Source organism: Spea bombifrons, chromosome 8, assembly GCF_027358695.1.
Source record: "Spea bombifrons isolate aSpeBom1 chromosome 8, aSpeBom1.2.pri, whole genome shotgun sequence".
In the NCBI taxonomy this organism is placed as follows: domain Eukaryota; kingdom Metazoa; phylum Chordata; class Amphibia; order Anura; family Pelobatidae; genus Spea; species Spea bombifrons.
Window position 1 is genome coordinate 41966166 of NC_071094.1, and position 13365 is coordinate 41979530.

Here is a 13365-nt window from a genome sequence, read left to right on the forward strand (position 1 = left end):
TCTCTAGATTGTAAAATTAGGGCAGGGCCCCCCTTACCTAATGTATCAGTTCGCATTAGTCAGTCAGTTCTAGTTTTGTTAGATCCTTTGAATGTAGGGACTGTAAGAAGCTCTGCAGGAATAGTTGGTGCTATGTAAATAAAAGATACTAATAATCCCCTATTTTTCTACTATTGCATGACTGACAACAATGGTGGCCATCTGGTCTGCAGATAAAGGAGGTTTATTGGAACAAAATGAGATAAAACCAGGTTTTTGTCACTAACTGATATTAATGTTATATTACTAAATACAGCGCTGGGGGTTATGTTACTGTATACAGCACTGGGGGGGGTTATATTACTATATACAGCACTGGGGGGTTATTACTGTATACAGCACTGGGGGGATATTACTGTGTACAGAGATGAGGGTTATTACTATATACAGCACTGGCGGGTTATTACAGTATACAGCACTGGCGGGTTATTACTGTATACAGCACCGGCGGGTTATTACTGTATACAGCGCTGTAGGTATCCTTGTCTCAGGTAACCCTACAAAAGCAACCTATAAAATTAACTTAAGTATAAAATTCTCCATATATTAAACTTTTAAAGCTGACATTATAATAAAGATAATATAGCGACAGCCTTAAAGCACCGGCGCCCGTGCTTTACGTACAAACACTGAGATGTAAAGTCTGTTTGTAACAGCTTTATTAGAACCTAAACACCAATGTGAGTGGTAACCATTTGGTACTAATAAAGTTGTTACTGTATGATGAGGTAATGATAAGCATAACTCCATTGGCAGCTTCCTGTAACCTGTTGCATAGACGTCGCGGTATTAATAAAGTTTTTACTCAATAAGGAAGGCGCCCTATTGTGGTTGGCGAGCCGAAGGATTTCCTCCCATGACGTGATGACGTTGCAATATTGCTCACGTAGTATAAAAAGCCAGGCCTCCAACCTTCCTACCTTTTTTTTTAGGCCGCTGCCGGGTTGTCGCCGGTGATCTCCTTCCATCCTCCGCCGGTGCAGTGTGCTCGGGATCGTGATAATCATGACTGAGCAGATGACACTTCGGGGGACCCTAAAGGGCCACAATGGATGGGTTACCCAGATTGCCACCACCCCGCAGTTCCCTGACATGATCCTCAGCTCTTCCCGGGGTGAGGAGCTCGTGTGTTATGGGGGAGGGTAGCCATTTATATACTGTTTATATGTGTATTTATTTATATATATGTATGTATGTGTGTGTATGTATATATATATATATATATATATATATATGTACATACACAGAACTTTTCATTGTTGGTGTGTGCTTTGTGCCCTTAAGTCATATAGCTTTGTGCCCTTAAGGATCGTGTGTGTGTGTGTGTGTGTGTATGTATGTGTATAATATAAAATGTGGGTCCATATACACTTGATGCAAAAAAATCTAGTATATGTGAATAGCTGCAGATCTGGGTCTTGAGTGCCAGCAAAGCAACACAAGTGAGATTATTTTGTTAATTTTTTTTTCTGTCATTATGGAATGTATGTAATACTTTATGGGGCTATAACTTTTCTTCTCGTCACAGATAAGTCCGTCATCATGTGGAAGTTGACTCGTGATGAGACCAACTATGGCGTCCCCCAGCGCGCCCTGCGCGGTCACTCTCACTTTGTCAGCGACGTGGTCATCTCGTCCGATGGGCAGTTTGCGCTGTCGGGATCCTGGGACGGAACCCTGCGCCTGTGGGACCTCACCACGTAAGTAGTGTTAAGCTTCTAGCGCTATATATTCTATAGGCTGCTTCCTCATTGAGTAAGGAGGTGAACATATGTGACGCCCCGCTGAGGTCTAATGCGTCTGCTAATGGACATTGTTTTTGCTATCGTCGTTTTTTACGCTGTTCTTGTCTTACGGGCTAGATATTCCGTGTTCTGATATTGTATTACATAAGAATTGTCGGATGTTGCAGTTATTTGCCTAAATAACTTTCAAGCGTTTGAAATTGCAATATTGTACCTTAAGGCTACAGGGAAGCCGACTGGCATGTCTGTATATAGCCTTATTATGTCATGCTTTGTGTAAAGATGAATTGATGTAGCAGATGTAGTTTAAGGGGGTACTATATAAACTTATACCTCCCCCTGCAGGGTGAGACAGAAGTATCCTCAGAGGGGAGAGGATGCTGTCATTGTGTCATCGTGTCACATGTCCCCTGCAGTGGCACCACCACACGGCGCTTCGTGGGTCACACCAAGGATGTCCTGAGTGTTGCTTTCTCTGCTGACAACCGTCAGATCGTGTCGGGATCCCGTGACAAAACAATCAAGCTGTGGAACACACTGGGAGTGTGTAAATACACCGTCCAGGTAAGAACCGGCGCACAAACCTGTTATATGGTCGCATCCCAAACGCCTCTCATTCCCTATGAATGGAACAAACACTCCTGAGTGTCTTCAAAAGAGACAAATTCAACCCATGCGGACACCCCTGCAATTATGATGGGAACAGAGAGGCGTCTTCATGCCCTCTGCCCGTGACGCAGATCTCCTGCCGCTGTTAATAACCCACTGTCTGTTCCACAGGAGGAATCTCACAGCGAGTGGGTCTCCTGCGTCAGGTTCTCCCCGAACAGCAACAACCCCATCATCGTATCCTGCGGCTGGGACAAGATGGTGAAGGTGAGTCTGGTTATTTTGTGAAATTATATGGGAATTTCGGATGACAAATTGCGGGTTCTTCATTTTTCCATTAACACCCCTAGTAACTTGCACGCTTTTCAGTGAAAGCTGATGCTGTGCTATTCAGTATTATCACACTTGATCTTACAATGTCTAATCCTGCTGGCTTTATATTATAACCTCAGCCTCCATGTTTGTGTTCTTACTCGCGGTAACTCGCACTATGGGAGATGGTGAAGTTTTGGGATTTGCTTCTTTCCCATCCAGATGGGTTATAGCTGTGAATGGCGATGTGTGTTGTAAGTGCAGTTCTCCAGTAGCACAGTGCTTAGCGTCTATAAACCTTTTCTACAATGAAGCATTAACAGAGGACGGGCGACGTAGCTTTCCAGCACTTTCTGCAGTGATGTATTCTCTAAATGCCAACTGATGCTAAATGCTGAATCTCAGAGGCTGTTACTGAGCAAGAAAGTGCCTTTTAGTGAATCAAGATGGACAGTTCTGCCCCGTTTTGTGTTAATATCGATGACATGCGCCACAGTGGGTGATAATGGACGTAGTGTCTGCTATTAATGATTACAGGTGCATTCAGTGGTGTCTTCCTGTTGGTAGTTTAGTCCATACTTAATATTTTAGTCCTTTGTTGTCATGTGTTAAAAGGCAATGCAATTTTGTTGTAGGTCTGGAATTTGGCCAACTGCAAGCTGAAGACCAACCACATTGGGCACAGCGGCTTCCTGAACACCGTGACCGTGTCCCCCGATGGATCTCTGTGTGCCTCCGGTGGAAAGGTAAGGAAATAGGTGATCAGGGAAAGTAAAGCTTTGGCCAATGGGGGTGGTGGCTTGTTATGCAAGAATGCGATATTTTAGGTCTTGTTATGGCACTTGGGTAAATGGGTAGACTAGGTGGGCCGAATGCTTGTCTGCCATCATGTTCTGTTACCTCTTATTCTATTGATTCTAGGACGGACAGGCCATGCTGTGGGACCTGAATGAGGGAAAACATCTGTATACCCTGGACAGTGGGGACATCATCAATGCTCTCTGCTTCAGCCCCAACCGCTACTGGCTCTGCGCGGCCACCGGACCCAGCATCAAGATTTGGGTAGGTTTCCCACCGTTACTCATTCTAGAAAGCACTTCTGCCATGATGAATTCTCTTAATGCCAACTGATACCAACTGCTGAATCTCAGAGGCTGTTACTGAGCAGGACTGACGCGTTCTTTCAGAAATAGGGTCTGTGTGTTTTTGTTACAATTTCTTTTGTACCCTTGTAGGATCTGGAAGGCAAGATCATTGTTGATGAACTGAAGCAGGAAGTGATCAGCACCAGCAGCAAGGCTGAACCCCCACAATGCACCTCTCTGGCCTGGTCAGCTGATGGACAGGTAAATGGTTTTTTCTTTCATATTGAATAGACTTCCTCTCTCCCCATCCCCACATATATATTTATGAAAATTCACAACCTCTATCCTGTATTCATTGTTTTTTTCCTCTTCTCCCTTAGACACTCTTCGCTGGATACACTGATAATTTGATCAGGGTTTGGCAAGTCACCATTGGAACCCGCTAAGACTGAGCGCAGATGCCCTCCTAAGTGTATGGACTCTATCTGCTTTGACACCAGCTGTAAAGATACATAGATGAAAGTGTTTTCAATAAAGCTTATAGAGTTCAACTGCCTTTGTCTTTGGAAAGAGTGGATTTTTGGGGGCTGGATAAAATGTACATTACAGCAGAAAGGACTTGTTCTCCACCGCCTTAAAAATAAAAAATATATATATTTATTATATTCCTCTGTACCGGTGCATGGGGTTTTCATCATGTAGCAATGTTTTATCAGAAGTGGTAAAGTGAGGGAATTAAAACATACATGGTCAAGGACTAATTGAGATACTAAATGCAACGAGTCTAATCTGCTGCCATATTCAGTTTTTCTTGCAATCCATAGATTCTGATGGTAGATTGGGGGGGGGGGGGATCCAAAGCCTGATCTCGGGAGGGACACTAACACAACCATACACGTTACTTACATGTATGCTCTGGGCACGAACATACCCAGACACATAATCGCATGCACGAACATACCCAGACGCATTTAAAAAGAAAAATTAGGAAAAAAGCTTTTAGGTTTTTCAACCTTTTCCAAATGTATTACTTTTGGTCCATACTTCACAGCATCTGAAAACCATGATGTTTTTTCTTTTGCAACTGCAATATCCGCTGAGATGTTAACTGGTTTTCCAAATTAAGTTTTCACAAGTGGCTGTATCAGTCTATATATAATCCGGGCCGGCACTGAGTGTTCGGGTGCCCTTTGCGGACTACTACTCTGGCGCCCACCCCCCAATCCCATAAAAAAAGGGGGAAAAAAATCTTGTAACAAACTAGTTAAAGATTATATGCAAGTGCAAACAAGCACAAAAGTAGAAAAGCACCCTTAACTCCTGGGATGTATAACCTTCACCCGTCTGGCTTTCCTTTTACTACTACAGATTCCTCGTCGTATGAAACTCCACTTACACCAGGGGCTTAAAACAATGGGTTTATTAAAATAACAAATACATATATATGAGTATACAGAGAAGCGTCTGAAATACAAGGCTCTATGACTCTAACTACACTAACTATGCTAGTGACTCTGTGTGCATGTAAGGATGGGGTGTCCCTGTCACCTTGATATCTTTCTGTTTCTTCTCTTTTCTTTGTTGCTCACACAACACCTTTATAGCCACCATGCCCAAACGGTCCCAGCCAATCATCTTCTGAGTTTTTGTCCAATCGTCCTTAGGAAGGCACAATCTTGTACCTGCACCAGCTGCCTGTAGAGATCGCTTTTGTCCAAGAAGTTAGGTTGCCCCCACAGTGAAGTTGATGGTCCTCAGGGCAAATTCAGGGTGGGTCTCTGGAATGTTGATATTGTCTCCTGCAATCCTTTTGTTGTAGGAGATTGTAGATTGGATCTCCTGTTTATTGTTCCCACCTGGTAGAGAGATAGCCCTTTGATGGACTGGGAGTTCCTGGACATTTGGGTTTTGCCCCAGTGTAATTCCTTGAAACTGGTTTACTCAAGAGGAATCCCACTGTATTGGGAGCCAGCTGTTGTCCTTGGAGATTAATAATTGACTTATATTTATTACAATATATAACTGGTAAAATATACATTAAATATAAGGGAAAAAAACAGCTAATCTTTAATTTGGGCCCCATTCTACGCACCCGAGCATGCAATCACTCCCTGCACTCCTGCCGCCCAAAAAAATATTTGCCACGGTGACGGCTGGTTAGGGGTTGACTGTGAGAGTCAGTGAAGTCTTCCCTCTTTCTGACCCTACCGTGACTTTGAGTGGTCCTCTCCTCCATAATCATCCCCAGAGTCCCTTTGTCTCCTCATTCACTATGCCACACCTCTCTTTTTCCTTCCTCCTTGTGAACTATAGATCAAATAAACACGTGAACAGCACTTGCATCACCTGAATAAAATATACAAATCCTATATGTGCAAGTATACATAAATAATGTATGGAAACATAGCATAGCAGGTATAGATCAAAAGAATATCACACAAACCCAGTTTTGCTGGTATAGATCAAATGAAAATGACATAACTCAGCATTGAAGGTATAGATCAAATAAACAGAATCAGACATACAAATCCTGAATGTGCAGGTATACAATTATAATGCATGGAAACATAGCACAGCAGATACAGCTCAACTGAATAACACACAAACCCGGTTTTGCAGGTATAAATCAATTGGAATTCACATAAACTCGACATTAAAGGTATAGATAAAGAAAACTTAATTACAGGCATAGCTCACAGGTTGCACACCCTAAAGGCCAGCCCTGGCGGCTTGACCAGACCAGATTACACACAAATTACTGCTTCCGATAAATATATATATAAATATGAGCCCCTGCTCCCAAAATATACTCATTCACACAATTCAACAACACACTAATTCATTCATCCTCTCACTCATTCTCACTCTATTTATTTCAATATTCTTATTACCCTCTCACTATCTACCTCTCCCCCTCTTTTTGACTTTCTACCCCCTCTCCCCCCTTTGTAGTTCACTTACCTTCCAGAAGTCGTGCGGTGGGATCGCGAGGCCTCTGTCTCCCTGCTCTGCCACAGTGCACTGCTGAGCGCCGGAATACGACGTCATATTCCGGCGCTCAGCATGACATGCCGGCACCGCAACTGAGCTAGATGCTCGCGGAGGAGACAGAGGGACGCCGAGCGGTTGCTGAAAACTTCATGAGAGACCGCTCAGCGTCCCTCTCTCTCCTCCGCGTCTATTTAAAAAAAAATAAAAACATGCTTCAATTAGGCTGCACGGGATCCGGGCAATCTGGGACATGTGGCCACCTAGGGGCGCCCCTGCTGCCATGGCGACCTGTGCGGCCGCCCAACTCGCACACCCTGTATATAATTCTATATTTCTAAGTTTCTAGTTTGGCATATTTAGCAAATTATGGATTTTGAAATTACATCCACTACTCGATGTTGTTCAGTCTTAGATTCCTTAGCATGTCTTTAATAACTTTCAAGCACTGACCCATCACATCCCGCCTCATCAGCATCTCCTATTTCCCGGGGTGAGCATTGGACCTGGAGAGACACATATATGTTTACATTTTATTGTGTCATTTCTATTACTCTGACAGCCGGTAACAATGTACCATCAACGTTATTACATCGCTGCCTCTTGCAATCGCCAAACATAATTAACATGACGCAGAGTTAGCCGTTACCCGTAATCTCTTCCCATATGTAGTTTATAAAACAGACATTTTTAGGGGAACGGCTTCAGCAAGAATTTTGATTTGGTGGTTTATTGATCTTTGTACACAGGGAGACGTTTAAAAAAAAGATTCAAAATTCACATTTAATTTTACTTGGGTTTGAAAGCGGTACTGTCCCCTTACCACCATTCAAAAGTTTGGGGTCACTCAGCTCGTTTCATTTAAACTTGGACTAGTGGACACAATCTGGTCCATGGCTGATACCGGGTCAGGCTTAATCTGGTCCATGGCTGATGCCGGGTCAGGCTTAATCTGGTCCATGTCTGATACCGGGTCAGACTCAATCTGGTCCATGGCCGATACCGGGTCAGACTCAATCTGGTCCATGTCTGATACCGGGTCAGGATTAATCTGGTCCATGCCTGATACCGGGTCAGAATTAATCTGGTCCGTGGCAAGCGTGAATATGTGTGTTTATTTTGACGGTTGATGCATTACTTTATCAACTAAAGCTGATCGTTTCTTCGGTGCAGCCCTTAGCAGCGTCACCAGCCTTCCCCTCCTCACTTACCTTTCTTACAGCTGAGCGGCATTATATGACATCAACTCTGGTTTATATACAAAAATCAGTGAAATTGGTTAACCGTAAGGTTCTAAGAAATACAGCGTGTATGTTTTGTTCTATGCAATATATAATGTATTTGATGGCAATGAATGGGTTTCTATGGTAACAGAACAATGCTTCATTCTGGAAGTTTACCTAGTATCAATTGTTACATCCCCAAGTTACATCACTTATGGTTTCAACTTGGATGTAATGTATTTAAAGGAATTTTATTTTTCTAGTTTAGGACACATTGGGTTTTAAGCATTAGTGTAAAGTAAGAATAGAGCACCCCGTCATAGCGGCACCTTGGTAAATAGAGCGCGTCTTGGAGTTTTCGCGGATTAGCAGCGATAATGATATAAAAGGAGATCTTTGCACTGGCGTTGTTTTGATTGGTTTTTTACTACATGTAATCAGTCAGCCTGTAGCGAATAACAGCTCCTGCTTACAGGAATGAGTGCTGGCGGTTAGGAGAGAGCCGGATCTCACAACATTCAGAGCTGGCGGATGTTCTGTGGATCAGCAGCTGTAACAGATTTTGCAGATACAGCTAAAGGGCCATCAGACCCTTAGTCTCCCAAGCAAGCATTTTATGACTGTCAAATAGGACACATCTGATACATGTAAATTACACACCTGCTTCAACCCTCTCAGGACAGAGGTCTTCTACTTTATGTATTCTAGCAAGGTCACAGTGACCACACTAGGCTGTAACAAAAAAAACCCTCAACCTCAGGCATTTATCACAACGGCGAGAGCCGTTAGAGATCCCAGCATCATCCGGGTAGATATGGTATGTCAGGCATTTTAGGGTTAAGGAGGCAGCATAATGTTTGTCATAAGGAGCTGATCACACAGCCAAACTTTACATTAGATGCTTCTAGTTGCTGAATGTCAGCCATCCCTTCTGCCCTAACTACTTGCAGAGGGATTACAGAAAAGGCATTCAGCAATAAACACCCCCCACCCCCCCAGTCAGCCATAATTTAATTTATAGCACAGCTTCCCCAGCGCTGCTTCTTGTCCATTCAAAGGGCCTGACAAAACCAGAACAGAGTCCAAAACAAACCATAACATGTAAAGAGGGCCTTACTATCTGCACCGACGGATCACGGGATGTTTGTATTTGCTGTTAGATCCACTAGATGACACTAAAGCCGCTCTGACTGTAAACGCATGGAGGAGCGTTTTGGATAGCAGCAGCCGCCATCGTTTAGCGTACAACGGCACGACATCCCAACATTTTGTGAAACGTTTTGGATTAAGTCGGTTTCAAAGCTATTAAATTAAAAGTATACAAGACAAGATTTTTAGCAACTTTTTTATTTTTATTAATGGTTAAAGACTTCTGTGAGGGTGACTTTGAACAGATGCCATTCTACAGTCTCCAGGGCTTGCGTGTTTGAGGCATTTACCGGGTGCCGATGGTGACCTGCCACACTCTGATAAGGTTGTCTGTATATCCAGCAAAGAGTGTCTGGGGGGGTGCAAGAAAAAAAAAAAGTCATTAAAAACCCACAAGAAAAATAAAGGGAAAAGCATTAAGACAGAATGTTTCAAGCTCAATAGGCAAGCCTTAACTGCACATTAAGGGTGCAAATGTAATTAAAAAAACAGCGCCATCTGAATGAGCAACACCCACAAACCTCTTGTTACTGGTGACTTAATGGTATTCACATTTTGGGTATATTCAGTAAAGAGAATCGTTCCAAGAATTTAGCCCTACACTATCCATTTTGCAGGGCAAACAAGCATATCCCCCTAACAAAATTGTGTCTAGCCCTAAACTAAAACTCCATGATTTCTTCGCTGCATTAATATCAATTCAACGCATTAATATGAACGATGGATACATTTATAAGTTCAATTACCTGTCCATCAGCTGACCAGGCCAGAGAGGTGCATTGTGGGGGTTCAGCCTTGCTGCTGGTGCTGATCACTTCCTGCTTCAGTTCATCAACAATGATCTTGCCTTCCAGATCCTACAGGGGTACAAAAGAAATTGTAACAAAAAGGGACAGACCCCATTTATGAAAGAACGCTTCAGTCCTGCTCAGTAACAGCCTCTGAGATTCAGCAGTTAGCATCAGTTGGCATTAAGAGAATTCATCATGGCAGAAGTGCTTTGTAGAATGAGTAACGGTGTGAAACCTACCCAAATCTTGATGCTGGGTCCGGTGGCCGCACAGAGCCAGTAGCGGTTGGGGCTGAAGCAGAGAGCATTGATGATGTCCCCACTGTCCAGGGTATACAGATGTTTTCCCTCATTCAGGTCCCACAGCATGGCCTGTCCGTCCTACAGACAAGTCAAGAACACAAGATTAAACATACTCTCCCAAATTCTGGACAGCCTGGTCCACAAGGCTTTGTGGTCAATCCTCAGCCAGATGTTTTTGCACCGAAGGGAACCTCAAACAATCCGTGTGCAGCAGACTAGGCAGCCTTCATAGCAAGAAGCGCTTCATAGTCTGTCCTCGGTAGCTGTGAAGATTTACTATCTATCCTTTCCAGCAATAGGGGGCCCAGCTTATAAACTATCTACCGAGAACCAAGCCCGTCTTCCCTTAAGCTGCCAAACCTTAAATAAATGTTTGGTGACAGACTAGTATAGGGCCAATTTATAAGCCAGACAGCTGCAGAATCATGATGTACCATGTAACAACCTGATGGGTCTGTGCCAAGGGTCAAGATGCAGCCATCCCACCGTTAGATGGCTGCTGAAAGAGCACCACAGTTCACTCCATAATTATCACCACAAACTATACAGAACAGCCCCTTACACCAAGCAGTAACTTTTAAACTGAAGCACTGGACGTAAAGCTCTAATATCTTACCTTGCCACCGGAGGCACACAGAGATCCATCGGGGGACACGGTCACAGTGTTCAGGAAGCCGCTGTGCCCAATGTGGTTGGTCTTCAGCTTGCAGTTGGCCAAATTCCAGACCTGATCAGAAGACAATTTATGTAAATCTAAGCAGCAGTCACTTTTCACATTTAAGACTATTGCTTAACAGCATCAAGTAATGCGTTCCCTCCCTTGCAGCTGGGTTTCAAAAAGGTTTCGTAATAGTTGCTGACCCTCTACTGCCCATAAAGCAACTGAAAGGCTTCAGAATATAAAAGATAGCCAAGATACCATCTTATTTTAGAAAAGACAGCCCAACATTACAGACACAGGCAGACTCACCTTCACCATCTTGTCCCAGCCGCAGGATACGATGATGGGGTTGCTGCTGTTCGGGGAGAACCTGACGCAGGAGACCCACTCGCTGTGAGATTCCTCCTGTGGAACAGACAGTGGGTTATTAACAGCAGCAGGAGATCTGCATCACGGGCAGAGGGCATGAAGACGCCTCTCTGTTCCCATCATAATTGCAGGGGTGTCCGCATGGGTTGAATTTGTCTCTTTTGAAGACACTCAGGAGTGTTTGTTCCATTCATAGGGAATGAGAGGCGTTTGGGATGCGACCATATAACAGGCTTGTGTGCCGGTTCTTACCTGGACGGTGTATTTACACACTCCCAGTGTGTTCCACAGCTTGATCGTTTTGTCGCGGGATCCCGACACGATCTGACGGTTGTCAGCGGAGAAAGCAACACTCAGGACATCCTTGGTGTGACCAACAAATCGTCGGGTGGTGATGCCACTGCAGGGGGACATTTGACACGATGACACAATGACAGTGTCCTCTCCCCTCTGAATAATCGTTTCTGTGCCACCCTGTGGGGGAGGAGGGACAGATTCACAACTTCCCTCTGCTTTGCCATAAACATTTCGAGGAAAGGGGACTTTTGTACCTCCTCCCACCACGCCGTACACATCCCGCGCATGCACGCTCCATCACTCATACTCACGTTGTAAGGTCCCACAGCCTGAGTGTACCGTCCCAGGAACCGGACAAGGCAAACTGTCCATCCGAAGAGATGACCACGTCGCTGACGAAGTGAGAGTGACCACGCAGGGCGCGCTGAGGGACACCGTAATTTGTTTCATCACGGGTGAGTTTCCACATGATGACGGTCTTATCTGCCCAAGGAAAACAAGCAACAATTAACAATATTGCCGATTTTAACCACACTGCATAAAGTCATCGCTGGCACACCCAAGAAACATAGAAAGTAAACATCACAAAAAACAGATCTGTTACAAAGGCTGCAGCGCTTAAGTTAACCGAAACGCCACTAAGATTTGTATCTTCTCTGATCAGGCAGACCAGACGGGCCAAATGGGGCCGAACTGCATGCAGATTCTACATTTCTAACTCAGAGGCCGAGGAACGGTTGGGAATATCTTGATGTCCTAACAACCCAGAATGGTGCAGCTCAGAAAAGCTCCAGAACCAAACAACCACCCCACCAGCCTTAGGTGGCATGGACTGCTACCCACTCCAGGGCAAATACAACTCAAGAGGTTGAGTAAACTTGCCCCATGTTACTGAAGTAGCTGCACCTATGAAGTCATGGCCTCCCAGGCCTTCTGGCTCTACCCTTGGTGTGAATGAGGAGAGAGTGGAACTCTATAGAACGATGCATAGAGCCCACTCCCATCACACACAGGCATTTATACCCCGAAACCATTCACAGGTTACAATTACACAGCAATACAACACGGCGGGGAGAATGTCTTATTGTACATGACAAGTCCCGTGTATACACATGTATCTCACCCCGGGAAGAGCTGAGGATCATGTCCGGGAACTGTGGGGTGGTGGCAATTTGGGTAACCCAGCCATTGTGACCCTTAAGGGTCCCCCGAAGGGTCATTTGCTCAGTCATGATTGCGATGAGTCCGGGGACGCTCCACCGATGCCGGATGGAGGCAGATTGCAAAAGCTGGGCCCAAAAAGACCGGAGAGAGGCGGAGGCAACGCAGAGGCAGCCTTATATAGTGAGCGAAAGAGCGCGCCGGCGTCTGACGTCATTACGTCACTGCGCGGCATAGCAAGATGGCGGTGTACTGCATATGTGAGGATTCTTCCTAACAATAAACTAAAGAAGAGGGTAATAGTAAAGAATCTGTGAACAAAAATGCAAACCACGATCGTTTTGTGAATTTAGGCGCCAATACATGTAGATTAGTTGTAATTTAAGTAGGCGGAGCAACAGCCACACACAACATGGCCGCCCGCAGCCGACGAGTGGTTTACACAAGCGTCAGCACGTTGCGCTTCAGCAACAGGAAATGATCTGGTTCACAAGACGACTGTTTCCTGTACGTTCAACAAAATGTTCCTAATCTGTTTCAGAGTTAGGGGATAGACGATATGTGTTCCGTGGTACATTATGGCTTAACAGGAAATAGTGGCACTCATATTTATTACCCCCGGGGTGAATGCGAG

The 13365-nt window shown here is 44.6% G+C and overlaps 2 protein-coding genes across 2 annotated transcripts; one reads left to right on the top strand and one right to left on the bottom strand.

Annotated features, from left to right (window-relative positions):
• Window positions 1-993: 993 nt before the first annotated feature.
• LOC128502987 (receptor of activated protein C kinase 1-like) lies at window positions 994-4345 on the top strand. The gene is made up of 8 exons (XM_053472983.1): window positions 994-1153; window positions 1568-1739; window positions 2201-2348; window positions 2565-2660; window positions 3341-3451; window positions 3627-3767; window positions 3941-4051; window positions 4171-4345. The coding sequence occupies exons 1-8, from the start codon at window positions 1045-1047 to the stop codon at window positions 4234-4236; spliced, it is 954 nt and encodes a 317-aa protein (XP_053328958.1). The 5' UTR covers window positions 994-1044; the 3' UTR covers window positions 4237-4345.
• A 4982-nt stretch (window positions 4346-9327) lies between these two features.
• Window positions 9328-12885, bottom strand: LOC128503078 (receptor of activated protein C kinase 1). The gene is made up of 8 exons (XM_053473092.1): window positions 12694-12885; window positions 11882-12053; window positions 11526-11673; window positions 11214-11309; window positions 10860-10970; window positions 10181-10321; window positions 9897-10007; window positions 9328-9502 (listed from the first exon to the last, which is right to left on the bottom strand). The coding sequence occupies exons 1-8, from the start codon at window positions 12800-12802 to the stop codon at window positions 9437-9439; spliced, it is 954 nt and encodes a 317-aa protein (XP_053329067.1). The 5' UTR covers window positions 12803-12885; the 3' UTR covers window positions 9328-9436.
• Window positions 12886-13365: the final 480 nt, after the last annotated feature.

What these genes read in the sequence shown, in the direction of transcription:
- LOC128502987 (XM_053472983.1), top strand. Translation starts at nt 1,045, where the DNA reads ATGACTGAGCAGATGACACTTCGGGGGACCCTAAAGGGCCACAATGGA. An exon ending in CGCCTGTGGGACCTCACCAC is followed by an intron (nt 1,740 to 2,200) that starts GTAAGTAGTGTT and finishes TGTCCCCTGCAG; the next exon opens with TGGCACCACCACACGGCGCT. An exon ending in GACCCAGCATCAAGATTTGG is followed by an intron (nt 3,768 to 3,940) that starts GTAGGTTTCCCA and finishes GTACCCTTGTAG; the next exon opens with GATCTGGAAGGCAAGATCAT.
- LOC128503078 (XM_053473092.1), bottom strand. Translation starts at nt 12,802, where the DNA reads ATGACTGAGCAAATGACCCTTCGGGGGACCCTTAAGGGTCACAATGGC. An exon ending in GATCCTCAGCTCTTCCCGGG is followed by an intron (nt 12,054 to 12,693) that starts GTGAGATACATG and finishes TTCCTTGGGCAG; the next exon opens with ATAAGACCGTCATCATGTGG. An exon ending in GACCCAGCATCAAGATTTGG is followed by an intron (nt 10,008 to 10,180) that starts GTAGGTTTCACA and finishes GTACCCCTGTAG; the next exon opens with GATCTGGAAGGCAAGATCAT.